This window comes from Anticarsia gemmatalis, chromosome 11, assembly GCF_050436995.1.
Source record: "Anticarsia gemmatalis isolate Benzon Research Colony breed Stoneville strain chromosome 11, ilAntGemm2 primary, whole genome shotgun sequence".
NCBI classification, from domain to species: Eukaryota; Metazoa; Arthropoda; class Insecta; order Lepidoptera; family Erebidae; genus Anticarsia; species Anticarsia gemmatalis.
The window spans coordinates 5265624-5292071 of NC_134755.1; the positions used below are offsets into that span (position 1 = coordinate 5265624).

At 33.7% G+C, this 26448-nt stretch overlaps 4 protein-coding genes across 4 annotated transcripts; 3 read left to right on the top strand and 1 right to left on the bottom strand.

The window, feature by feature from the left end:
• The first annotated feature begins 264 nt into the window (after window positions 1-264).
• Window positions 265-8989, top strand: LOC142976669 (saccharopine dehydrogenase-like oxidoreductase). The gene is made up of 7 exons (XM_076120163.1): window positions 265-585; window positions 4545-4732; window positions 6075-6204; window positions 6523-6706; window positions 6963-7344; window positions 8061-8152; window positions 8523-8989. The coding sequence occupies exons 1-7, from the start codon at window positions 414-416 to the stop codon at window positions 8620-8622; spliced, it is 1248 nt and encodes a 415-aa protein (XP_075976278.1). The 5' UTR covers window positions 265-413; the 3' UTR covers window positions 8623-8989.
• A 972-nt stretch (window positions 8990-9961) lies between these two features.
• On the top strand, window positions 9962-13187 carry LOC142976655 (saccharopine dehydrogenase-like oxidoreductase). The gene is made up of 7 exons (XM_076120145.1): window positions 9962-10216; window positions 10968-11155; window positions 11359-11488; window positions 11726-11912; window positions 12252-12651; window positions 12848-12939; window positions 13064-13187. The coding sequence occupies exons 1-7, from the start codon at window positions 10045-10047 to the stop codon at window positions 13161-13163; spliced, it is 1269 nt and encodes a 422-aa protein (XP_075976260.1). The 5' UTR covers window positions 9962-10044; the 3' UTR covers window positions 13164-13187.
• A 792-nt stretch (window positions 13188-13979) lies between these two features.
• Window positions 13980-18387, top strand: Vps4 (vacuolar protein sorting 4). Its single transcript, XM_076119849.1, has 2 exons — window positions 13980-14116; window positions 16071-18387. The coding sequence occupies exon 2, from the start codon at window positions 16089-16091 to the stop codon at window positions 17409-17411; it is 1323 nt and encodes a 440-aa protein (XP_075975964.1). The 5' UTR covers window positions 13980-14116; window positions 16071-16088; the 3' UTR covers window positions 17412-18387.
• An 85-nt stretch (window positions 18388-18472) lies between these two features.
• On the bottom strand, window positions 18473-24847 carry LOC142976717 (uncharacterized). Its single transcript, XM_076120233.1, has 6 exons — window positions 24627-24847; window positions 23199-23404; window positions 22788-22923; window positions 22007-22140; window positions 19384-19543; window positions 18473-18571 (listed from the first exon to the last, which is right to left on the bottom strand). The coding sequence occupies exons 1-6, from the start codon at window positions 24673-24675 to the stop codon at window positions 18489-18491; spliced, it is 768 nt and encodes a 255-aa protein (XP_075976348.1). The 5' UTR covers window positions 24676-24847; the 3' UTR covers window positions 18473-18488.
• Window positions 24848-26448: the final 1601 nt, after the last annotated feature.

Below are 26448 nucleotides of genomic sequence, written 5' to 3' on the forward strand. Positions count from 1 at the left end.
AATCTACTCACAATGAATTCAAAACGACTTAATTCTAAAAAACATTATTTTTTATTCACCATGCGCTTTCTTATCTTTACCGAGAGAAATACAAAATATGATCTACCATTTCTAATATTTAGTTTTTAAAAGTTGTTAGCACGATAAACACATACCAAAGTATAAGAGGGGACTATTTTCTAAATAAAAAAAACGTAAATCTGATTGACGTCAAGGAATAATAAACTCGTATTATACAAAGTTTTTTTTATAAGGAGTTGTCTGACACTGGCGCTCACGTAACTTGGACGCGCGTGCACTTATTCGACGCACGGCGCACGTACCAGTTCGAGTGTGATCCACAAAGGAACAACAAGCGTGATAAAAAAAATAAACAATTTAAATATTATTAAAATAAATCTACAGATTAAAAAATGAAAAAAAGTGTGGACATAATAGTGTTGGGTGCTACGGGTTATACAGGAAAATGTACAGTGCAACAATTGGCTAGTTTAACTCAAGAAAAATATTGGGATGTTACGTGGGGAATTGCGGGGCGTTCCAAGGAAAAGTTACAAAAAGTAGTGGCCGATTTAAATAAGAATGGTAAGTCGCGAATTACTTTTGTTATGAGTAATAAATATACCCTTTTTTGATTCGCTATATTTTCTGAAATCAGAAGTGTCTTTCTAATTACGTAGTGTAGTATGTGCTCATTAATATGTATGAAACATTAATTATTTATCACTGTAACTTACTGTAAACGGACGGAATTTATGCCCAAAAAAAGGCTTTTGTTTATCAAAATCTAGATTTTAAGTTGTCGGTTCGTTCGCAAAAAATCTGATAAAAATACTTAACTCAAAAGCCTCACAATTTGTTTTAATGTAGCTATAAATAAAAAAGCAACAACTTTTTAAAAGTATTTAGACAACGATCTGTACTAAATGGAACCCATACCCAGGTGCTAGACACTCGTTGTTTTAATTCGCTTGCCTTTACCTACCTGTTTTTTAAGTTAAGCAATTACATAATTAAATTGTTTTTAATAACAAAAACTATAATACCTAATGTTAAAAATGTTTTGCTAGATAAATATCTACTTAATAAGTTCCATTCAAAGTAGGGAGTTAGCCTTGGCTGAGGCGAGATTAATAAGAATCTGGCATTCGAACGTGATTAGATTAATATTACGAGTAGACCTATAAAAAATATTAATGATGTAGTGTCTAAGGTTTTTAAAGTGGTATTTTTCAACAAATGTCTTTCGCCTAAAGAATCCTCATAATTTTCTCTCATCATCTATAGATACTCACGTACGTGAAGAATGTCGTTAAATACCCTTGAGGAAACAGTTTATATTATAATTGAAAACAGGTCATCGCCAAAAAACCGGTTGGTACCCATGTTAATTAAGAAGGTATAGTCAGTGAACTCATTCGCTCACTCACGTGTCAGTGGAATTTTTAAACGCATTTCTCGCAGTGTTTCACAAATATTTGTGAGAAGAAACATTTATCTTATTGTAGTATAGGTCAGGATACTAATTACTTTACGGTCCTGCTTGAGTGCTTCCTACTAATGTCATGTTCTCTAGAGGTCCATTCCAAAAATCGAAGTCTTCGGAACTTGTAAAGATGCATAAACTCATATCATCAGATTTTATTAACCCTAGAAGCTCCTAAAAAACCAACTCTCTTATTTATTCTACAATTACGTTATGTTTAAAAAAGTGAAAGCATAAGAGAATAATCGCTTCTCAGTTCTCACGGGTAACGCCTATTATTTTGTAATTAATTTCGAGTTATACCAATAGATTGGCAACGGTACTCAATGTTACTTTATGTAATGTACATATTAAAAGTAATTTAGTTGCTTCATACACTGTCGAGTTCTGAACAAGAACACCTCGAACTTTGTGACGTTAGATACTTATTAAATCTGCGTCGAAGGATACGGTCCGTTGTCTGAAAAAACTTTGTTTTCTTCTTATATTTGTTTAAACCATTTACATAACCGTTTATTAAACTTAACAAATACTACGGTTAATAAAGTTTATTAAATCATTAATTATTAAGATAAACGGCTCCGTTCTCGGTGCAGCAGCACTGAATTTCAGCTTGCTTTTAGAAGTTGAGGAAATAGGTAAAGGGTATCGTAATTTCAATCCCTATCGCTTAACTGATTTCCCTAGACGAAACTCATGTAGGTACCTCTTTCACTACATAATATATCAGGTATTTTAAACGCAAAATCGATCAAAACCGGTTGAAACTGATATAATGAGCGATTCTTTTTTATTCTGTATGTATTTGGAAACACGTTTTATTTAGATCTTGTTAATTATTTGAATTGAAATCGCGCGAATTTTATTTTCAGCGAATTTCGCTTGTTTACATTACTTTAAAAGCATTTCATAATCAAAACAAGCGTGGTACTTGTAATGTAACCCGAGTAATTATATCAATAAATGCCAAGGTAATACTATTGTTCGACACGCTACACAATTAGCTACTATCTTATAAACCGATTCACAACTTGATGTAAACAAGTATACATCACCTACTATAGTACCTATAGTAATTTTATCGGTCAAGGGCGCTATAACTCTTGAAAGTTATAGCACCCATCTATAAATAGAAACAAGTTAAATTTAATATTTTATTAGTTCCTCATAAATTTATATCTTTCGCGATAAGCGATACCAGATGATGCATGACAAGCTAATTGATAGAAGTCACGAAAACTTATCACCAAATGTACCTACAGAAAATAAGCTCATAAAAGATGGCAGGTACCTATATGAAAGTAGGTCCATATAATAATATATTATTTATAAATAAGAACTCTACGTTTCTGTATTCTTCATATTATCATCCGCATTTATGGCATGTGGGTTAAATACATAATTTATTAGTGTGCAATTAACACAATTCTTTTATCTGCAGTCACAAACAAATAGAGATGCATTATCGAAAAAAAATTGGAATCAATAATAATGATAAAATAAAAAACGCAAAGGAGATCGTAATGTTATTGATGTGTAACATTGAATATTACTCTCTTGATTGCATAAACCTAATTTAAAACAGGATTTAGTTATTAATAAGTTGAGATTAAAAATTAAGCAATGAGACCTTTTTATATTTGACCATTGCGAAGAACTCGTTTTAAACCGACCTCAAAAAAGTGGATGCTCTCAGTTAGTTTTTCAACTTTTTTAATCGTGTCAAAAACAATCCAGTCTTTAGTTTCAGCTGAGCTGAGATACAGTTTCTAATTAAGCTGAGTCAGCTTAATTATAATACGAAAATTATTTAATCTTTACCTTTCATTACATTATTTTACCCATCCAGGAAGCTATGTTATAACATATTTCTTTAAAATAATATTTTTTTGTCTTTAAAACTCTTGCACATTAAAGCCAGCGAGTTTCCTCTGCATCATCAAAACAAATTTAAATAACAAGAGATAATTGTAATGACCTCACAATTATAAACTTGTTTGACGTTGATACAATACATTTAATTCATTGTATGCTAACTAAAGACACTAGTAATAGGTACTTAGTCGTTTTAAAATATTTTCGTTTTGATAAACGTGACTTTAAGTTATACATTATACGTTTGTTAAAATTCTTCAATATCTATTTACGAAAAGCAATTTATTTACTCATTGATTAATTTATATCTCGACCGACACAATTTTCCTAATTGAGTAATACTTTATCAGAATAAACATCCATATCTAGAGGAATCTAGAGTCTGCTACAATTTCAATATTTTATCGCAATTTGATTAATAGTTTTTTTTCTATATTTGTATTAATGATTATTGACCACATGACACAATATCTTGTTAACCCTACTTAATAATTAGCTTCGTTAGTCTAAATTTACTTTCCCAGGCGTACATAATAATATATTTGTAGCTCTACAAAGGTTAAACCGATAGATGGACACAATATACATATTTATAGTCTAAAGACTTGTTAGACTTAGTAGAGAATCTAAAGCCAATTTCGTGGGCCCGTGTCATGGTCTTTAGTTATTTGAAATAACTAGTTTTCTAGTAAAAATGTACAGATAGCTGACGATATATTCAGCAATTTTGTCTCATCCAATAGAGTCGACTGTCAGAATTGCGTAAAGAAGGTGTAGCATTTCGTTACGCAGACAAAATTGACGAACTAACTACGCATGTGTTACGCACTTTTTTACGAAATGGACAATACAAAATTACACAGAGAAATTATTCTATCCAAACATTAATATCACTATAATCACGTTACGTATGGTCTTGAAGGTTTCGATTGCAATATTTTTTGTCGGTCTGATTGTAGGTCAGAGCCCTCAATGTCGATTAAAGTGTGTAACATTCTAATCAGAGAGTACTTACCACCCACTTACTTGTTACTTGCAGTTTTACTTACGTTTATTGTGACCCAAAAATCTCGAAGAAGCCTTCTTCATTAATGTATTATTTATGTGGATGTGTATGGATAAAACAAACAAAATGATTCCTAAAATCTTTGTTCTAACGTAGATTATCTCTTTCATGTTTCAGGATTGGCGGTTAAAGACCTTACGATCATAGAAGCGGATATTGAGAATGAAGAATCATTGAAGAAAATGCTTGAAGTGGCCAAAGTGGTCATCAATTGTACTGGCCCCAATTCTATCCTGAGCCCACCGATTGTGAAAGCTTGTATTGAAACAGGAACACACTATGTGGACATTTCGGCTGAAATGTTTGTAAGTACGATTTCATTATTTGTTCCTCATAAAAACTATATTAATTAGATACTTAGTATGCAATTAGTTGCTTTATATAATTTCTTTGTCTTGAAACTTTGTTGTAAGTATATTTTTTTATTTAGGAAGCCAAAAATATGGATTATTATAGCTGCATAATAATATTGTTTAGCAACGACTTAAGACCTCAATTAAAACTTAAGGAACTTAGATTTTCCGCGTTTTAATTGTCCAAAAAAAAAGACTGACCGTTTGGACTTCTAGGTCAGCAAAGTCAAAAACTTTGAAATGTTATTGCGCTTTCAAAAACAAATAATAAAAAATTGATCAGGCATTCTGCCCTTATGGCTTGCAACACTTATTTAAGGTATGGGTACCAATAAGCATACAATGACTGTCAGAACAGTCAGATGAATAAATTGCGGGCTTCACTGATTTTTTATAGGAAGGCCAACTGGTTTTTGGATTGCGAAAATTATCTGACTTTTAGCTCACAGTTGATACTTTATTGCAAAGCAAAATATAAAAAAATCAGGTCTTTGACCTGGGTAAACTATTCAAAAGCCCTGTTCTGACGGTGTTAATAAATTATTTTAACTTCTAAGCTGGGCATATCCGATTTCTATCGTTGCAGCTGTTTATAAGTAGAGCTGCCAAAATATCTTAAAATTACTTTTAGTGTTTATAACACATGATTCATGATCAGCCTAGTCTTTTTCCAACTATTTTGGAGTCGGCCTCCAGTCAGTTGGTTTCTATTCAAGAATTCTTTTAGAATGCAATTTATGTAACAACATTTTTATTTATTTGTTTTTAGATAAACAAGTCTGCAAAGATGTTATCGTTATTTTTATTTTACGTAACTTTCAAATTTCTTGGAGATAATGATGTAACCATCGCATTTAGAAAACCAAAACACGATATGGTGTTTCAGATATCAATTTATTTTGGCTTCATTCTTGTTCTGCCAAAACGCACCGATCGAAGTTACAAAGTCAAAAACATGGACTATTACCGGATTTAGGCGGATCTCCTTTTAGTTTCAAAACAGAGTTATATTAAAGCGGTCCTTGCCTTTATACGAGACGAGATTAATAATAATTAAGGTATCATTAAAAACGTCAGTCAGCTAGACCAGTATTTTCAATTTTTTTATTAAATTGTCTCTGTTGTAACATAAGATTACCTCCTTAAGTTATTATAACTCCTTTGTTGGTTAATTAATACCGGTTTTAACATTGATCAAAATCATTCTCTGTGACGATATCGGACGAGGTCGGAGGCTGTCCTTGTTACGAGATAATGTAAGCATAATAATAATAAAATATAATTGTTTGTGCAGCATATCCTGAACCTGTATAAAAACTACCACAAAGCTGCGGAGGATGCGAATGTTCTGATTATACCGTCTTGTGGATTTGCTGCTATTCCCGCGGAAACTGGAATGATTTACTTAGAAAGACAATTTAAAGGTAAATAACGTTTGATTATGTATCAGGCCATAAAGTTTAAGATAGTCGCTAAAAAATTTATTTAACCTACTAAACAAAAAAAAATCTACCAGAATAAAATTAAATCTCGAAAATTTTTAACGAGATCCTATGATTACCTTTCGTGATAGCGTTAAAGTAGTGGCGTATCTACATGTCAAATGTCAAAAGGCGCCAGACCTTGCCCTTGATCAAAACAATTTCGTCCCTTACACTTATTCTAAGAAAACGAAAAGGCAACTAAGAACAACTGCAAATGCTGTATGTTAGTTTTAATTATTTGTTTATTAATTCTTACAGGTACATTAAACACAGTCCACTGCTACGTAGAGCTGTTATTACCGAACATTTTTCCCAAAGTTGTGATACACAATGGAACATGGACGTCGTTGGTTTACGTTCTGGAGACCTTCAAACAACACATAGCGTTAAAGAAGGAGCTATTTCCAAAACCTATTGAGCCTGTTCCAGAGGAGATGAATAAGTAAGTCGTTTGGAAGTCTTTGAAAGAAATGGTTATCACTTGTTCTAACCGTGAAGTAATCATCTTGATGAAATCTTATGTGCTTGAGAGTACTTAAATAGCGATCTAGATGGCGTGCAAAGTTTCCAACCCGCATTTGGCAAGCGTAGTGGTCTCAAAGACTAATCCTTTGATCATTCCGGGAGGTAATATCTACCCAGCAGTGGAACAGTTAAGGGTTTTTAATAATTATCTCACTTAATTATTTTACTTCCAGATCCTTCTTCCACCGGCACAATAGACGGACGTGGTTCCCATACCCTGGAACGGAGAACGATTTAGTAGACATGTCCCAAAGATATTTATACGAAAAAACCAAAAAGAAGCCAGTGCATTTCAATGCCTACACCACAGTACAATATTTCTTCCAGTTTATAGTAATCCCTGCAATGTACTTATACTATTACTTGAGCTACTTCAGCTGTTTCAGAAAACTGTTAATTAATTTTCCTAAGCTAATGACCATCGGCTATGTATCGGAAAAAGGGCCTACGGATAAAACGAGACAGGATACGAAATTCAGATTTGTTTTAAATGGTAAAGGATGGGATATAGATCAAGATACAAAGAGCGAACCTACTAAAAAAATGACAGTAAAGGTATGTAGGTCGTAAAGTTTTTGCAGCTTCTCAGCACTTACCTACTAGTTCTTAAATACAATTAAGTATAATATCTAAAAACTAACCTACCTTCAGTGAAATTTTACCGAAGATAATTAACTGAGACACAAGTAAACATTGTTTTACACGGAAAACTAATTAACTTATACACTACATGATACAAGTAAAGCAAAGTTTACGTACATATTTAGGAGCATATTATGCTAGTAATAAACGTCTGAATACTGTTTTTATAAGAGTTTTATACTAACCATAAGTAACAGCTGATTCCAATTTATAAAAAAGTAAAAACCTTATTACTAATACCTAGCAAATGTTGCTTAACGTAGATTGTAATACTAATAAAAAAATGAAGACGTCTACTTTCATACACCGCTCACCGAAAAATTAATGGTTTGATAAGTGGAAAGTCATTTGGCTGGTGTTACGTTATACACGTCACACATCGCGTGTGTATGTTACGAAGACTTGTTACCGGACTTATGTACTTAAATATATGTACTTATGTATATAAATGACTAAATTAGTTTTTTGGTAGACAATTTTTAGATATGACTTGCTGACTCTATAGTTTCAAATAGTTCAAATGTTTTGTATCTGCGCGGTTAAAAAAAACGGCATATCCTGACTGAAATTCGGAAAATTTGAAATTGAAATTACATAAACAAAAATCTAATTTTCTTATTTTATTTCAGGTTTCAGGCCAAGATCCTGGATACGATTCAACCGGTATTGCCATTATAATGTGTGCCATCACAATTTTAAAGGAAGGCTCTAACATGCCAAAGTAAGTAATTTTTATCGGTACCTAGATGCCTTATACATAGAAGTACCTACTAATTGGGTAGTTGAAGACTGGGTTAACGAAAAAATATGAAACTTGTACTCTTAAAAGGTTCATTCAAAGTGCTCACGCTGTGCACTGTTTTTATAATTAATGTTGAAATTGTAATCATTGCAGACTGAAATATTTTATTAGGCACTCATTTGATACAAACGAAATTAGGACACTGTGACGTTACCAGACGTTACTATGTCATATATCTATTCTAAAATGTGTTTTTGTCATTTCATAAAGTAGCTGATTTGACTAATAGTTTGCCTACCGTTTTGAATGGTAGAAAATAGTGCAACTAATGCTTTGTTTTTTGTTTCAGTGGTGGAGTCATTATGCCCGGCGCCGCTTTCTACAGGACAGACATAGTTGATCGGTTAATGCATGACGGTTATAAATTTGAAGTAGTGCAAAATGAATAGGTTCAAGTCTTATTGGTGGAGGAATTTATACGAATATAGATAAAAAATAAAGCTCAAAGAAAAAGTGATTTAATGTTATACTTAAGTGTTAAAAAAATCTAGCATCAGCAGCTGGATTGTTTCGTGATTTTGTGATACCTCTTAGTTAAATAAATGTACAACTTTATATAATGTTATGACGAGAAGGTAAACTATTTTTGTAATCCTTCTATAAAACAAATTGTACCTCATTCATCTTTCGCAATTATGTACAGTGTCTAATGTTTAGGAGAATGTTGTAGTTATGTTAAAAATACTATTATAAGTCAATGGAAATTATTTGTAGTTATACTTACATATATAATATAATATTTGGATTTTTATACAAGTTTTTTTATTTGATTCCTGAAAATAAACGGCTTATTTTTCCAACAACTTTATAATGTAGGTATATATAAATAAAAAAAACACCCCTCTCCCTCGGTTCCCTCCTCCTCAAATTCCTAAAGAGAGATAATAAAATATCTTTTTTCATAATTTCTCTGCGACAATAATAAATAAATATTATTTATTTAGTTATTTAAAGAGGTCCAACAGCTTATTTTTATTTGACAATATTTTTAATTAAGTTACAGAAAGCCTTATAATTTTATGTTTAAGGCCGCGAGAAACACATACTTATTAGTGTCGGTTTTTTTTTATTTACCTAATTAAATATGATAATGATTATGGTCAAAAACCTAAAAAAAACGGCCAAGTACGAGACGGACTTGCGCACGATGAAAACAATAGAAAAAAATCACGTTTATTGTAAGGGAACCCCTTTATTTTGTTATAGCGGCAGTGGAAATACATAATTTGTGAAAATTTCAGCTATCTAGCTATCACGATTTATGAGATACAGCCTGGCGAAAGACAGACAGACAAAGACAGACAGGCTTGGTAATAGGGTCCCGTTTTACCCTTTCGGTATGGAACCCTAAAAACCTGGTCGAGCAAGATTTCCTTTATATTTTTAGGGTTTCGAATCCAGAGGGTAAAAACTATTACTTAGACTCCGCTGTGTGTCTGTGACTGAGCAAGCTCTAGGTATCTCATGAACCGTGAAAGCATTATACTTAGTTATTTTTGCAGAGTATGTTAACAGAATGAAATAAATACCTAATAGGGAACACAATAAAAGTGACTTTTTATTGATAAATTAGTACGGAACCTTTAAATAGAGTTTTTTTTAAGTATTATGTTGTAGGTAGCTTGGTGTGAGAACCTTAGTTATTTTTTTTCGAATCTTCTACAGAGGTTACAGCGATCGTCCGCATTAAATATATAAACATACAACCAGTTAGAATTTGATCAACAAGCGAACAACAGGCGCCAAATAATAAAAACAATTAATTACAGAAATTAATATAGTCAACAAGATCAAGTTTAATATTGTCGAAGATGAAGAAAACTGTTGATATAATAGTGTTGGGTGCGACGGGATTCACGGGACAATGTACAGTGCAACAATTGGCTCGTTTGACTCAGGAAAAATATTGTGATATTACGTGGGGCATTGCGGGACGTTCCAAAGAAAAGTTACACAAAATAATCACCAATTCAGATGAAACGGGTAATAAGTAATTTAAAATGTTGATTTTCTTTAAGAAAAGAGCGTTATAAATATTTAAAAAATTATTCCTTGTCCTTCGTGTACTTAATTCTCAACCCTACATTACTAGTTTGTTGCCCAGAATGTGACCATAGTCACATTGACCTATTAATACATTTTGATTTTTATTTTTGCCTTTTTTAGAACAGGCTAGAGTAAATATACGCTCTATAGCTCCAAAACAAAATAAAATCACTGTCTATGTCCGGAAGGAGGCCCAAGGGCTGCATTTGAACTAGAATGGGTTAAAATCGTCTTTTTGTAAAGCATACGAACTATTAATTTCCAAATATATTCCTAGACTGTGCAGTTGTGCACCATTAAAATGCGCGGTAATCCTTATGGTTTTTCATGAACAGACAGACCAGTTTGCCTCTGTACCGCATTCAGTATTGTATGGGACGGCCCGCAGAAGTCTCGGGTTCGAATTCTCGGAAGGGCCAAAAAGTCCTTCCAGAGTTTTTCTGTTAGGAATTTCTTGCTGAACAGCTTGCACGGAATTAGGAAGTTGAGGATATAGACCTCCAAGCCTCGGAGATCGCGTAATTTATTTTTATATCTAGGCGACTTAGGCTATGAGAGAGGCAATAAAAAGTGTAGGTACTTGTGTATTGTGCAAACACTATAAACAAAGTTTTGCATAGTTAGCCGGTTTCAATGAAAATCGGCCAGGAGGACGTGTAGTACCTACTTATTTTGTCATATGTAACAGGATTGGCGTTTAAAAACCTTACGATCATAGAAGTGGATATTGAGAATGAGGAGTCATTGAAGAAAATGCTGGATGTGGCCAAAGTGGTCATCAATTGTACTGGCCCCAATTCTGTCCTGAGCCCACCGATTGTGAAAGCTTGTATTGAAACAGGAACACACTATGTGGACATTTCGGCGGAAATGTTTGTAAGTACGATTTCGTGTCTCGTGGAGTTGTAAGTTGTTTTTCCAAAATATAAGTAGGTATGACTAAATCGCTCAAATACCAGTTTTAACATTGATCAAAGTCATTTTTTGTGACGTCAATAGACGAGGTCGGGGGCTGTCCTTGTTATAAAATACCTAATGCTAGTATAATAATATTAATTGAAATTTGTTTATTTGTGCAGCATATCCTGAACCTATATAAAAACTACCACAAAGCTGCGGAAGATGCAAACGTTCTCATTATACCGTCTTGTGGATTCGTCGCCATCCCTGCGGAGGCTGGAATGATTTACTTAGATAAACAATTTAAAGGTATGAAGCCTTCTTCGGATTAAAGGCCATCGAGGGTAATGTAAATTTTGCTAGAGAGCCAATCAAAACCTGTACTTTCTTAAATGTACAAGTAAAAACAATTGTTTTGGGTCTGGTTGCTTGTGTCCGATGTTTGTATGTTTGTAAAAGTCCCCGCGCTAGAGCAATTCTTAATGCGGGAGTTGTCTTTAAAAAAGAAAAGAAAAAATGAGTGTTGGTATTTATTATTATTTTCAGGCACTTTAAACACAGTACAATGCTACGTAGAGCTGTTAATGCAGTCCGCTGTACCAAAAGTTTTTTTATTACACAATGGAACCTGGACATCGCTGGTTTCTGTTCTGGAGACCTTCAAACAACACATAGCGTTAAAGAAGGAATTATTTCCAAAACCTATAGAACTTGTTCCGGAGGAGATGAATAAGTAAATTCTCAATTGTTATTAACTAGACTACTACTTATTTAGTTATTAATAGCTTTTGGGCGTAAGTTTTAGCGCATTGTTCGTAACTCTTATATACCTGGCGAAGTGAGGTGGTGAGCGTTCAACCTATACTTAGTCTTAAGGAACATAATTTGTATCCCTTTCACCTAAAGATTACATTTCACCAAAAGCAAATCTAAAAATCAAAGAACTTCTAATATGTCTAATGATGACGTGTTCTTAGATAAGTCATTTCAAACAACTTCTCGTAGTTTTGTGTTCTTAAAACAATCAAGTCAGGTAAGGTGAACTTTTATCCCAGAACTATTTTGTTTGCAGGTCACTTTTCCACCGGCACAAAGGGCGGACATGGTTTCCATACCCTGCAACAGAAAATGATTCAGTAGACATGTCCCAAAGATATTTATACGAGAAAACTAAAAAGAAACCAGTGCATTTCAAGGCCTACACATCCGTACAATATTCTTTCCAGTTAATTGGCGTCCTATTTGGGATATTAGTTTTGTACTTATATCATTACTTGAGCTACTTCAGCTGCTTCAGAAAACTGTTGATTAACCATCCAAGGTTAATGACCCTTGGAAGCGTATCAGTATCGGAAAAAGGACCTACGGAGCAAATGAGAAAGGATACGAAATTCAGATTTGTTTTAAATGGTAGAGGATGGGATATAGGTCAGGATACAAAGAGTGAACCTACGAAGAAAATCACAGTAAAGGTATGTAGACTCAAGAATGGTAACTAGGTAAATCACCTTACCACGAAGTTTATGCGGGAGCGAAGCGACTAATTACCCAAGTTTTTTTACTTTAACTACAAATTAGTTTAGAGTTTTTAGTAGGTGAGTTTGTCCTAGTTCGGGGAATTAAAAATAAATTTCATCATTATAAATTATCTACTTTTTACATTTTCAGGTTTCAGGCCAAGATCCTGGATACGATTCAACTGCTATCGCTGTCATTATGTGTGCAATCACAATTTTAAAAGAAAAGTCACAAATGCCGAAGTAAGTATTTGTTAGGGGCTGCTACCCAAAAAACCTGCTTACGTTATAATGTGCTTCGGAGTTCAAACCTGAATAATGATTGCCAGTAAAATCGATTGACTGATTACTACTATAATTATTTCAGTGGCGGAGTCATTATGCCCGGTGCTGCTTTCTACAGGACAGACATAGTGGATCGGCTTACATCGGACTGCTATTTATTTGAAGTTGTACAAAATGAATAGATTTAGATCTTCTTGGTAAAGGAATTGCTGTTTCATTATAGGTCATAAAAAAATAAAATTAATGTCTGAACTGATTTAGGTACAGTCAGAAACCTGCTTTGTAACCTTTTAAAAGATTTTTTATCAATGAAAATACATCACACAAATAAATACGAACACTGCGTGTTATTTGATAATCAAAAGCGAAATGTTAATAAATAAATACGTTGAAACCAAAAAAGTAGGTATTTCCGAAAAATAAATTAATCTGAAAATATATTTCTGGCGCTGACTGTACTTACGTACTTGTTTGTAACAAATATTGACATTCTTAGGATACACAATGTGATTTTGTGCTATCTCACGTTTATACATGCTGGTTAATAATGGTGCTAGATATAGCTGATATAGTTCCTTACTTAATCAATTAGTTGTGTAGTAGATTTGTAAAAATAAGTATTTGGCGATTATATAGACTGCCAGATTATTTCTTCTTTCCAAATTGTCGGTAAAATTAATGTACCTACAGTATTTTTGACAATCATAAGCACAGAACATTTTATACTTGATCATAAGTGTCTATATTTGATTTTATATTAAATAAATGGTTTAATTTTATTGATTTTGATTCTTACAATATTATTTCAATGAGAAGCTGCTATTTTAAAATATTATTTTGTTTATACCTTTATATATTTATTATTATAAATACCACGGAATAACGTGATAAATACGATATATCACGCAATATACATGACGGTTAACAAAGTAGCCCATTATCTTTAACCATAGAAATAATACGATATTTTTTAACTTAATTTACAATGGCAACATTAGCACCAGTTGTCATTTTATATGACTAACAACGATTGAAGTTTTTCGTAATTTTCAGTTTTCGTTGTAATTTGTGTGTTTTCCTAAAGAATAAGGTTTACAATTGCATTATATAAAGCAAGATAAAACTCTTGTGGACGGTGAGTTACGATCATTACGTATTTTTGTTGCCTTTAACGCCTAAATTCCTTCGCCGTTTGGTTCATGATCTCATTTGGCTACTTATTCGTCATTGGCTAAAGCCAAACAACATAGCAAAGGAGAACCAGTTATCTGCCTTGAATTCTTGTGCAAAGTAATTAGTTAACTAGCCTTAAAATGAGATGGGGAAGAGTAATCTGCTGTCTTGTTTTGTTGGTCATATGTACTTACTCTTAATATTTGAACAGATTTTCCTCCTTGTCATTAGTATTCTCACGTTTCGTCGCAACAATAGGACAGAATCGCACACCCAGAGTTTTATGTTTTTGATTACACTGCATTAAAATATTGCTTCACTCTCCTTGAAATTTGATATATAAGTGTAACTTCCCAGAAGCTAGTGCAATAGACAGAAAACATCTTTGGATTTTTTTCTTTAAATCTCAATACAAGTTCATATGACTTCAGTAGATAATTTCTTGTGTACTTACAGGTTTATTTATATCAGTCTAGACACATTGGTGCATTACTGTTTGAGAATTTATCTAACTATCGAACACCTACCATGAATTTAAATCAGACATTCGGATATCAATAAAATTATCACATATTCAAATTGATCCTTTAATTTACAGGCTGTCCAATCCATTATATACACTTTAACAGCTCCTTTTTAGATTGAATTATAATTTTGGGTGTATATAGTGAGTAGCCTATGTTTATAAATTATTTAGAATCATAAAGCATGTTTGGATTAATTAGGTGCCACCCAGCAATATCATTAAGTCTTATTTTTCAAGGTCTGTGGGGAAAATGTCCCAAAATGCAGTTAAATCCCTTTTATTGTCATTGTAACATAGATATTCACTAGAGTGTAACTCCTTAAATAGAATTGTTAAAGTGAAAGTCAACTTAAGTATTTGTTTGTTACGCTTCAGTCAGTTAAAACATAGAGCTGGAATTATATACTAATTTTAACTTGTTACGTCTTATTGCTTCACATAGAAAACTTAATAATTGTATTTCTTAAAGATTGTTAACTAAAGTTTCTTCGAACTAAAGTCGCTTCGAAATTACCTGTACTGGAAAGTGTATAAAATGTTAAACATTAAATATAATCAAAAAGAAATTGCTGCCCTCAAACACATAATATGGGCCCATATAGTGGTATTACAAATAATGGGTTTTAATCATGTCATTATACTTTGTTTAGGAATTATAATGATGACATCTAAAGTGCATTATATGGGTCCACGGTGTAGAGGGTTAGACTCTGCTTGACTTGGCTTAGGGACTTCATGACTTTTTAGAGTTAAACAAGGAGCTCCTCTCCTTGGCTATTTTTTACAGAATGTTTTTTGTGGGTTTTAATCTAGCCATTTAAACACATAGTGATATGACATCATATAATTTAATTGCTGGTAATTGGTCTAGTTAGTGCGCTGTCAGTGTATCTGCTACCAGCATTAAAGCAGTACAAGTAAACCGATTTATAAAATAAAAATTTGTTATCCATTAAAATAATGGATAAAAACAAAAATAAGTGTTGCTTAACCTTATGAAATTGATAACCTTCCTTTAATTCAAGGTCATGGATTCTTATTTATATTTGGGATAACCAATGAAAATCTCTGCACAAAACAACTGTATAATGTGAAAGTTTTAGTTAAATGGGGCCTATCTAAAATATTGAAGTAAGAACAATCATACCTTATCATGCCATACTTATTGTGTTTACAAGCCACAACGGCGTGTGTACTACAGCAGCTAATATGAGTCAGTGACCTGAGCTATATTTTAGTCTGGGTCAATCCTATGTTGTTTACCAAATTGGCTCCGAAATATTATTTCAGTCTAGATTGCCTTATTGAAATATCATAGGCCAGGGTACTTTATTATTTTTTCCTTGATTTTACTAAAGGGTATTTATAACCTTCTGAATTTTCTTTTCAGGTCACTGTGTAGTCCACAATGGCGTCATCCAATACGCTGCAAAAGGCCATTGACCTAGTGACCAAAGCCACTGAAGAGGATAAGAACAAAAACTATGAAGAAGCCTTGAGACTTTATGAGCATGGAGTAGAATACTTTCTTCATGCTGTCAAATATGAAGCTCAGGGAGAGAGAGCTAAAGAAAGCATCAGAGCAAAGTGTCTACAGTACTTAGACAGAGCTGAGAAACTCAAAGAATACCTCAAAAAGGATAAGAAGAAGAAGCCAGTTAAGGATGGAGAGTCCAACTCCAAGAGTGAAGACAAAAAGAGTGACAGCGACAGTGATTCTGATGATCCAGAGAAGAAAAAACTTCAGGGTAAACTTGAAGGAGCTATTGTTGTAGAAAAACCTCATGTAAAGTGGAGTGATGTTGCAGGTCTCGAAGCTGCTAAAGAAGCGCTGAAGGAAGCTGTTATTCTACCCATCAAATTCCCTCACTTATTCACAGGCAAAAGGATACCATGGAAGGGAATCCTACTCTTTGGACCTCCAGGTACTGGTAAATCTTATTTAGCGAAAGCTGTGGCAACTGAAGCAAACAATTCGACATTCTTCTCTGTTTCGTCTTCTGATCTTGTTTCCAAGTGGCTGGGTGAATCTGAGAAGTTAGTAAAGAATCTTTTTGAATTGGCTCGTCAACACAAGCCCAGTATCATATTCATTGACGAGATTGACTCCCTCTGTTCGTCACGTTCTGATAACGAATCTGAGTCCGCGCGGCGCATTAAGACCGAATTTCTTGTACAGATGCAAGGTGTAGGCAACGATATGGATGGTATTTTAGTACTAGGCGCTACCAACATCCCGTGGGTACTTGACGCTGCCATCAGGAGACGTTTTGAGAAGCGTATTTACATTGCCTTGCCCGAAGAGCACGCCCGATTGGACATGTTCAAACTACATTTGGGAAATACGACACATCAACTTACTGAGCAGGATATGAAGGTGTTGGCTGCTAAAACTGAAGGTTATTCTGGTGCTGACATATGTATCGTTGTCCGTGATGCATTGATGCAGCCTGTGCGTAAAGTACAGTCGGCTACACATTTCAAGAGAGTAACAGGCCCTAGCCCGACTGATCCTACTGTTATTTGTAACGATCTGCTAACTCCGTGCTCACCTGGAGATGCAGGAGCACTTGAAATGACCTGGATGGATGTGCCGAGCGACAAACTCAACGAACCTCCCGTCACTATGTCTGATATGCTCCGATCTCTAGCTATATCTAAACCGACTGTGAATGACGACGACATGGTCAAGCTTAGGAAGTTTATGGACGATTTCGGCCAAGAAGGATAACTTGATTGCATTTTACTTATTTGAATATAAATAATTAATTGGCTGTATTGTATTAGAGTTTATTCACAGTGCCTAATGTGTTGCAAATGTAGTCTTTTTATTTTTATAACATTTTCAATCTAGATTGTAGACTAAACATATTACACGATTGTGGATTGGTGTTCATGCGCTTCTTAAAGTCCAGCTTAAATCTTTACACTCTATGATGAAATGTCACTTATCAATTTTACACAGATTTGTAGCATCAAGAATTCAATAATCCTGATAGTGCCTAGGAGTAATCTTGCTGTCACCTTCTTTGTCGCAATAATTTAGTAATAAGATAGGTAGACAAGGGAATATAATATTGTAAAGTACTGGATAACATGTAACTAGTAAAATATACACAGCGTGTCGCAACCTTCGTAAATTTTCTTGGAAAATGTTTAACCTTGTCTAAATTGGTTTGATCATTTATACAAAAAAGTAACTCATCTTTCTTATCTACGTGTATTTATTAGCAAGCGCTAGTTAGACAAAAAAATTACTAAGATTTTCACATTTCAATTATTTAAATGTATGCCCCCAAACTATGATTATTTCTTATTGATGTAATGTTTAGATTGTTAAGTATAAAAAATAAAGAAATTGCAACGTCATTGATTTCATTAGGCAACAGGGTTATGAGACAGAGATTTTCATTAGTAAATTACAACATCCTCATTGATACAAGTTTTACGTAAATTATAAAAATGATCCACCATTTTATTGTGATATTGGCACGCATTTTAATTTATATCATTGCTTGTATCTGTACATACATGTTCGATATTTTTACTTCCATGTTTTAAAAAATATTTTTGCAAAACAATAGTTTAGTTATTATGATTTAAAACTTAATATACTTTTAATTTCGTACATAGTTTAAACTATATTTTCGTTCGTTCTTTTGTATATTGTTAATATAAGTGATTACATATTATAATGTTCTGAAATATTGTGTTTATTATTTATTGTGTTGAGAGGACTGTAATGAAAGTGATAGGTAAAAATGAATATTTATTTACATGAGCAATGAGCAGATAACATTAAGAACTATCACGATATCTTAACACAAACAATGTTCATTGTTATCACTAATAGTAAACTGAATGGGTTCTTCCAGCTTGAAGAGTTTATTTCTGAAACAGATAAAAAATCGACATAAAAAATTTGAAGATAGACTGCCTCCGTGGCGCAGTGGTTTAGGTCACCACGCTGCACCCATTGCGCCGGGAGGTCGTGGGTTCGGTTCCCACACGGGACAACTATTTGTGCGATCCACAAATAATTGTTTCGGGTCTGGTTGTGCTTTGTGTCCGTTGCTTGTATGTTTGTAAAAGTCCCCGCGACACAAGAGCAATTCTTAGTGCGCGAGTTGTCTTTTTAAGAAAAAAAAAAAGATATCGTTTTCTGTACATTTTGGAGTGTGATATCCATCGAGTTATTTGGCTAGTGTAGCTAACTTAGTTGTTAATACCCAAATACTCAATACAAAATTATAGGTTAAAAAAAAAGGAACCACAGTCCTGTACTTCTTAAACCATCCGCTATCTGCTTGCCGTACTGTATGTTGTTTACGGTAAGTAATATAGATGGCGTGACGCGCCTCTGTTCCCAAGGGAAGGCTTATTTTTCATTTTACAATATACTGCCCGTTTCTCGGTGATATTTTATTACTCGATAAATCATATAAAGTGCTATGGATTTATCACACATTATTTTGTTGCTTTACTCTTTAAATCATGGGAGAATGTTACGGCCGTCGTGTGATATTACGCCTTAAGACTAAAGAAGCGTAACTGCGTATAAAAGGCTCTTTTTGTCTTTCAGTTATTGATACGCTTACGGATTTTCTTAGTTGCACGTAACAATTACGATTGAATGATGTAAGCAGCTGTTATCTATATTTGTTTGTTAAATATAATATTATGTTTTGACTGTATTAAATTACCTATAGTAACTGTACGTTCCCGTCTGTGTGTTCCAATAGTGGCGACGCATTTCAACCTCATGCGTTGTTTAGTCGGAGCTCTGAGCCCAAGAGTGGACACTAATAATCCTTGAGGCGCAGGCTTCGCTCCATACGCGATCAGCCATGACCTGTCTGTTATCTGAAACAATAAAATAAATTAATTCATCGTATATCCATAGTTGTCATGTTGACATAGTTGTCCACAAAGTGATGAACTATGAATCGCTGATAAAGTCACATAACGACGGCGGGGAATCGAACCTGGATTGCAGTTGCTTTAGCCAACGAGCACTTTGTTAACCTTTTCACCGCCAGAGTAATATTGAAAATCGGTGTTCCCCACGCCAAGCAATAAATTCCTTCGTTTATACCTACAAAATAATAGTCACGGGAAAAGTGTATATCGATAAAACTTCGATTAATTTTACGTGTTCTTATATTATGAGTAAAAATTGCATAAAAGTACCACAAAATTTTATTGAATTTCTCCCATGTGTCAACTTTACACTACTCAGTACTCATTACCCAAAAATAACAATGATATACACGAACAATTTGCATAAAAAAAGTACTTAATTCAAATATTTTATTCAAAAAGTCACAGCACTAATCCCAGTTGTGACGACACCTTTTGACGTTAAGAAACGCCAGTGGCGTGGTCAGCGCTGCGATTTCAAATTTTGCCGCCTTATATTAGAGATGTACCAGTGTGGCAAGTCGGAGTGAAGTATAATATATCGTTACGTTTAATCATTCATCTGAATACGTTAAATTATAATCAATACTCAATTTTGCACAATTGTTTCGTACTCGTATCTTACGATTTTAATAAATGTAGAAATAAAATTTTCGTAATATTATTATTATCGTATTTCGTAATTTTCGTACCCGCTCCTGCTTAGCACGGGTATTTAATAACAATATTTCTCCACTATTTCTTGAATGTAATATTATACATAAAACATTCCTTTTTAATCATTCTATCTATTAAAAAAACGCATCAATATCTGTTGCGTAGTTTTAAAGATTTAAGCATACAAATATACTATGTAGTGATAACATATTTCTAATATTGAATAACGACAAAAGTAGTAACTATACCTAAAAGGTACAATAAACATAGATAGTACGTATTGGCATGATAACTGTGTTTTTTTGTTAGTCCTACAACATTAATAATACCTTTATTGTTTGTTTAATGTATTCAAACAATAACTTACCTCTAAATCGTCACTCCTTAAAGATTCTGCTTCAGAATATGTAACATCATCTTCTACACCTTCTAACACTCTCAACAGCTCTTCTGTCGTCATTTGACTTGAAGACATTTTTGTGGCGCAGATGGTGTACGAAAAATTTATTATACACAAGAATTTATGTACCTATTATTAATAACGTATTGCAACAACACTACGAGTGTCCAGCAGCGCGGGTGACGTCAGAGCGCGCCGTCTGATTCCGTCAGTGGCGTACGAAGCACTGTAAGGGATTCCGCTAATAGAGATGCGCGAGAGTTGCCACAAAATGATCGATTTGCACTTATTTAGTCATGAGTTTATCACTAGATATGGTAGTTTTATTACATATTTAGGTTTGTATTGAATCTAATTTAAAACATATCAGACAAAAATTTTTTTTTTCAGAAAGGAGTGAAGTATTTCAATTTGTTTTCGAAATATTGCATAAAGTGTTTAGATTGTAGTCCTTTTCCTTGCACATCACTAGTTGACGCGTCTTCACGTCTGTGGCGTGGATTTGCGGGCTAAATTTATACATTTTGCATGATGATTTACTTTGTTTTTTTTTCAGGTACAACTGTCTAATTATTATATGTCTTTGTGTAATAATGTAATAAATATGTTTAGGTAATAATAACAGGAGAAAGAAAACACTTGAAACGTATTGTTGTATGTTTGTTTTGAACTATAAAAAAGTGATATTTTTGACGTGCTATCACGTCGATGGCGTCGTGAGCGATTTTCAATTTTACGTCTCTTAACGTCCGTGGCGGTGAAAAGGTTAAGGACAAAGGGTTCCAAAAATGTATTTTAAGTAAATAAAGCCATCAAAGCGTCACGTCGCCTCCGGCATTTTCACCAAAAGGCAAAAGTAGAAGAGCTTGTGAACAAGGTGCTATGCCCATCTTCATAATAGTTATTGTGAAAGACTATCACAATCATTTTCATAATAAGAATAGCCGCCAATGCCATATAATGAATAATGGTACGGTTTCAGGGTAAATATATGGGGGTTTATGGTCTCAGCTGCAAATAAACCATTCGATTTCCCACGGGCGTCATAAGAGGCGATAAAAAAACCATATCAAGAGTTGTTCTGTGTTGGTTACAATTTCCTAATATTGCTTTTTATTTTAACTCGCACGTTATTCTCACATCGCTTCATAAATGATCGAATTTCAGATTTATCTATTGGTTAATATATAAATATATTTGGGTTTCGTCTCTCATTAATTACCACTACTTAGGTAGGTACTTCTACTCATTCATAAATCGTATGAAATTCGTCAACTACGTAAATGAGCACCTAATACTTATTCATACCATTTGTTAACAAATATAAGTTTAAAGATAACACGATATACCTTTTGCCCATCAATAAGCCATTGCAGATCTGGCGCAGGAAAAGACTTGGCTGAAGAGCAGTTTACGTCCAAAGGCTCTGCCATTTGATAAGCACGTTCGTGACCCGTGATGCGTGGAGTTTCTCGAGGAAAGTCTGAAATATAAACAATTAAAATATTATTTAACAACATACTTACACAATATCACGCCTGATAGGCATTTTAAAAGTCATTATTTATTTATGTCTTGAAACTTCGTGAAATAATTCCGTAGGTAGTCTATGTGTAATTAAATGTAAAACAGTATCTGCGTATCTACATCAATCTGTTTCACCCCTAGAAACATACTTAGCACCATTAGAATAAAGAATCCTTCAAATTGGACTGTGGGTGCTCTTTGTTTTTGTAAGCAAACCTTATTTGGATAGGTGTTAAGGATTTTATGTAAACATTTTAACGGGAAACCAAAAGGGGTCCTGTGTCAACGCCCATTAAAGAATCGTTTTACGAGAATTACTTTATCGCAGGTGAATAATAAGATGTGACGTTTCCAGTCGTAACGTTGTGTTTCAATTTGGTTGAATGGAATTTGGTCCAATCGCAGGTCAATATTTTTTACGTCAGTGAACCTTGGTGATCTTAAATTCACGATTGCTTAGTATAATCGGCATAAATTAGGTATACGAGTTTGTATCGAGGTAATACATAGAGTAATTTAGTATTGAGTAGTAAACCTCAGGCCCCATAAATTAGAAAAGCAAATAGTGTTGTGGTAGATTAAAGATACTGTTTATAGACTTACAATAAACTTCCATGAAAGCTTCGGCCTGTGCGGAATGGAAGGAAGGCGCCTCTTCGGACACCTCACACCGGTATAACCCTCGCGACTTCAACGTCAACTCCCTGAGGTGCACGCGTCTCGCCGTGGACTTTTCCAACTGGGTAGGTACATTAAATACATAATAAATTAAAAGACTTTAGTTAAGTATAATTTTACAATGTGTGACCCATTCTTAAACGGTTAATGGTTGTAATAAATAAGGAAGATTAAAAAAGAGTAGTCGTCACTATCATGCCTTATTTGTCACCACGAGAAATAACAGCCATTTCTGAAAGTACAGTAATTTGTGGGACATTTCACTGAAATGCTTATGTTTGTACTCATATTATTATAATTATATAGTCGCTAAATTAGTAGAGATATAGGACTCACATCAACTTTAACTCCATCCAACTTATGTGCATGCTGCGGCGGCCTCAGTTTAGGCATGTATCTGTAGAATTCCTCATTATCCCTGTACCATTTCACTGAGTACAACCTGCCTCCCTCCAGGTCATAGTCGCAAGTCAACGTGGCTGATTCTCCTCGCTGCTTTAAGTTAGGAACTGCTATGCCGACCACGCGGAGACATATGCAAACTGTCAATAAAACTATTTGTTAAAATTGTAATCTTAACAATATTACCTGTATACAATAATCCAGTAGGAAAAGTGTCGCTTAATAAGGACAACAGACTGGCCGCTATACATTTGAATAACCTAGTACTTAGGGACAATAATGTCTAAATACGATTTTACACAACGCTTCGTATTCCTTCCAAACCTAAGGTTGAACTCCGGTTACTATAATTTAATACATAAGTAACTGTACGCATTTACTAACGATACAAGAACCGAGCGCAAGGGTTATAAAATCTGCGAAATATTGTTCTTATTTAAAAATACCAATAAGATTTCTTTCATATTATTATACCTCTGTGTTGCAAATCTAAAAAGCCGCACAAAACAGCGGACTTTATTTCCAGCACCGTATAATAAGGCGAGCTCATACGAAATATATTTTTTACACTCGCAGATAACCACGAACTCGAAGCATATAAAAAACATTTACTAGCACATCGCAAACAACAGGTATGTAAGTTGATTACGTTGAATCCCTAGCGAGGTACAGTGAATGTCTCAGGTTTTACTATAGCTAACGTAACAAAGGATAGAATAAATAATAACCGTATTAACAATGCCTTTGCTTTGTATAGAAAATAATCTTAAGAACCGCATATTCGAATTTATTTTATAAGAGGCTAGCGGCCTGCCCCGGGTTACACCGAAGTAACCTTAACGAATGATAAAATCTTTCTCGGAAATCGCTCTGTCTATTGGTAAAAGCCGCATGTTTTTTTTGCCGAGAACAGATAGACGGACGGGCGACATCGTTAATAATATTGAGTGATAGATTATTATTTATATTAAATGGAACCATCAAAATCCATGCACGACCAAAAGTAAAGTAAAAATATACATTGGAATGCATGCGAGGACATTACGTGATTTAAATTGCATAGGGTTCAAATAGTTACTGTAACGTACTGTTGAAAGAAAATTAATTGCACCCACTCGTCGATAGTAAGAATTAACGAACTCATAAAATGCAATAGACCTACTTATTACAAAAGAGAATACATCACAGATGACTGAATTGATAATACAGTTAAATACAGTGTTATTTTGTCTGCATTTGTAGTGCTTGCTAAATAATCCATTATGAAGGAAAATATTTCTATAAGCCTATATTTTTTATCATAAAACATATACACGGACTCATAAGTCGTATAACACTTTATGATCTGTAGTATACTTTTACCTTTTATGTAAGCAAAAATAAAATAACAAAACACAGGCAGATTCCTCATATTTCACTTGTTCATCACGACAGATATTGAAAAAGCCTCCATAACTAGAGTTCGTTGAACTTTAGATCTATTCGCGAACTTTTACGAAGTATTTTTAACTACGATTTAAAGTAGGTCACATTTTAATCTGCAACTTTCGTAGAATTTCGTATTCCGTTGGTGTACGCCCGTTTCGTAGCACGTACCGAATGCAACTGTTGCTACGCCGCGTGAGAAGCTACGAGAGGCTACGAACGTAGAGCTGCCGTAGTACCATACAGGAATAATAAATTAATTTTAACATCCTCGCTGTAAAGTTATTTCAGACAGATATTTGGTCTCATTACGGCAGAGAAAGAATGAAATTCGCAATTTGTTTTTGGCTTGATATACATATTTTGATGACTAAAACTTATTCTCGTGATTTTTACGTTAAAAGTTTTAACTTCCATTATGATAATAATTGTGTTTCACATAATTATGATATTAGAAAAAATATATAAGTTTTAAATAAATCTTTGGTTAATTGCAGTAACTAATCGATTGATTTAAGCCAGTTTTAGCGATGCACCGTACAATGATAGCAATACTGATATTCTCTTCTCGCCGGGATCAATGAACGAGCCCGTGACGACGACTGCATACATTTTGTAGCCTTTCGCTGCAATTAGAAATCACAGGATGAATATTTAAACTGGAGAATATTAGATTGCGCAAGTTATTTGATCAATACAATTGGTACATTATTTGTATTGCAATATTATTTTAAGCTCCTATTTTGATAATATGTAAAGGATTACAATATTTATTTGAACATATAAGTAATGACTTTAATGTCATCTATCATAATCGATTTAATTTTGTTTACTAATACATAGCTAATGTATTTGTTGCATGACCGCGGGGGCACCAAACATTTCCTGGTATATTTTCCTCGGAATTAACTATTTATATCTAAACGATATGAAAATGATATGAATCGATACAGACAGTTCAATTCGTGCCTTATTTCCATGAACAAAATAGTCAATCATTCAATTTATTTAATAAAACGCAATAAAAGATTAACAATGATTTTAAAACCAAACTCAGAGAATAAAGCCGTCACCGAGACTGTTATTAAAACATAAAATTTTGCTCGTAATTTAATTAAACATTAATTCCATTGTAATAAAGCGTTGGATAAACATAATTAAAAATGTTTGTGGCTGAAAATGGCGACCGCAAAATTACCATTGTAATATGTTGGTAATTAAAATTAATTGACAATTAAAATGTCTTCTTTAATTTTGAACAGTAAATTCTGAACACTAGCCGATATTAATTATAATAAAACTATGATAGTTATAGCGGTAATTAAAAACTTAAACTGTTTAAAAGTCGTTGACGTCTGTAGGGACAAAGTTTCAAAATTAAAGCTTCTGTGAATTGGGTATTAGTTAATTATTACAGATTAGGTTTATGTAAATCTAGCACACATCTGTCCTACTGCTTGGCTCTCCTCCTAGTTTAAGAGACAAGCTCACCGGGCGTTAATTTGGGTATATTACATTCCTTTTTGGTCTATAGATCTCTCAGCTATCCAAGATATTCTTACGATGTTTTCCTTTAGCGTTACAGCAATACAGACTTCAGTTTGAAAGTCTTTCTTCTTCGTAACCGTAGACCATTTGGTAGGCGAATACTACGTAGATTACTGGTAGAGTATAATGAATAATAAAAGTTGTGAAAAGTATTAGATTTTTTCTTCTAAGAATCTTATGCATATCTCTTCGTTTCTTCAGAAGATTATTA

Bases quoted from the DNA above. Each gene is read 5' to 3' on its own strand.
- LOC142976669 (XM_076120163.1), top strand. From the start codon at position 414: ATGAAAAAAAGTGTGGACATAATAGTGTTGGGTGCTACGGGTTATACA. The intron at 6,205-6,522 runs GTAAATAACGTT...TAATTCTTACAG, and splicing joins CTTAGAAAGACAATTTAAAG to GTACATTAAACACAGTCCAC. The intron at 7,345-8,060 runs GTATGTAGGTCG...ATTTTATTTCAG, and splicing joins CTAAAAAAATGACAGTAAAG to GTTTCAGGCCAAGATCCTGG.
- LOC142976655 (XM_076120145.1), top strand. From the start codon at position 10,045: ATGAAGAAAACTGTTGATATAATAGTGTTGGGTGCGACGGGATTCACG. The intron at 10,217-10,967 runs GTAATAAGTAAT...CATATGTAACAG, and splicing joins CACCAATTCAGATGAAACGG to GATTGGCGTTTAAAAACCTT. The intron at 11,156-11,358 runs GTAAGTACGATT...TTATTTGTGCAG, and splicing joins ACATTTCGGCGGAAATGTTT to CATATCCTGAACCTATATAA.
- Vps4 (XM_076119849.1), top strand. From the start codon at position 16,089: ATGGCGTCATCCAATACGCTGCAAAAGGCCATTGACCTAGTGACCAAA.
- LOC142976717 (XM_076120233.1), bottom strand. From the start codon at position 24,675: ATGAGGAATCTGCCTGTGTTTTGTTATTTTATTTTTGCTTACATAAAA. The intron at 23,405-24,626 runs GTAAAAGTATAC...TTTTATTGACAG, and splicing joins TATTTTTGCTTACATAAAAG to TTTGCATATGTCTCCGCGTG. The intron at 19,544-22,006 runs GTATATCGTGTT...TTATTGTTTCAG, and splicing joins GGCTTATTGATGGGCAAAAG to ATAACAGACAGGTCATGGCT.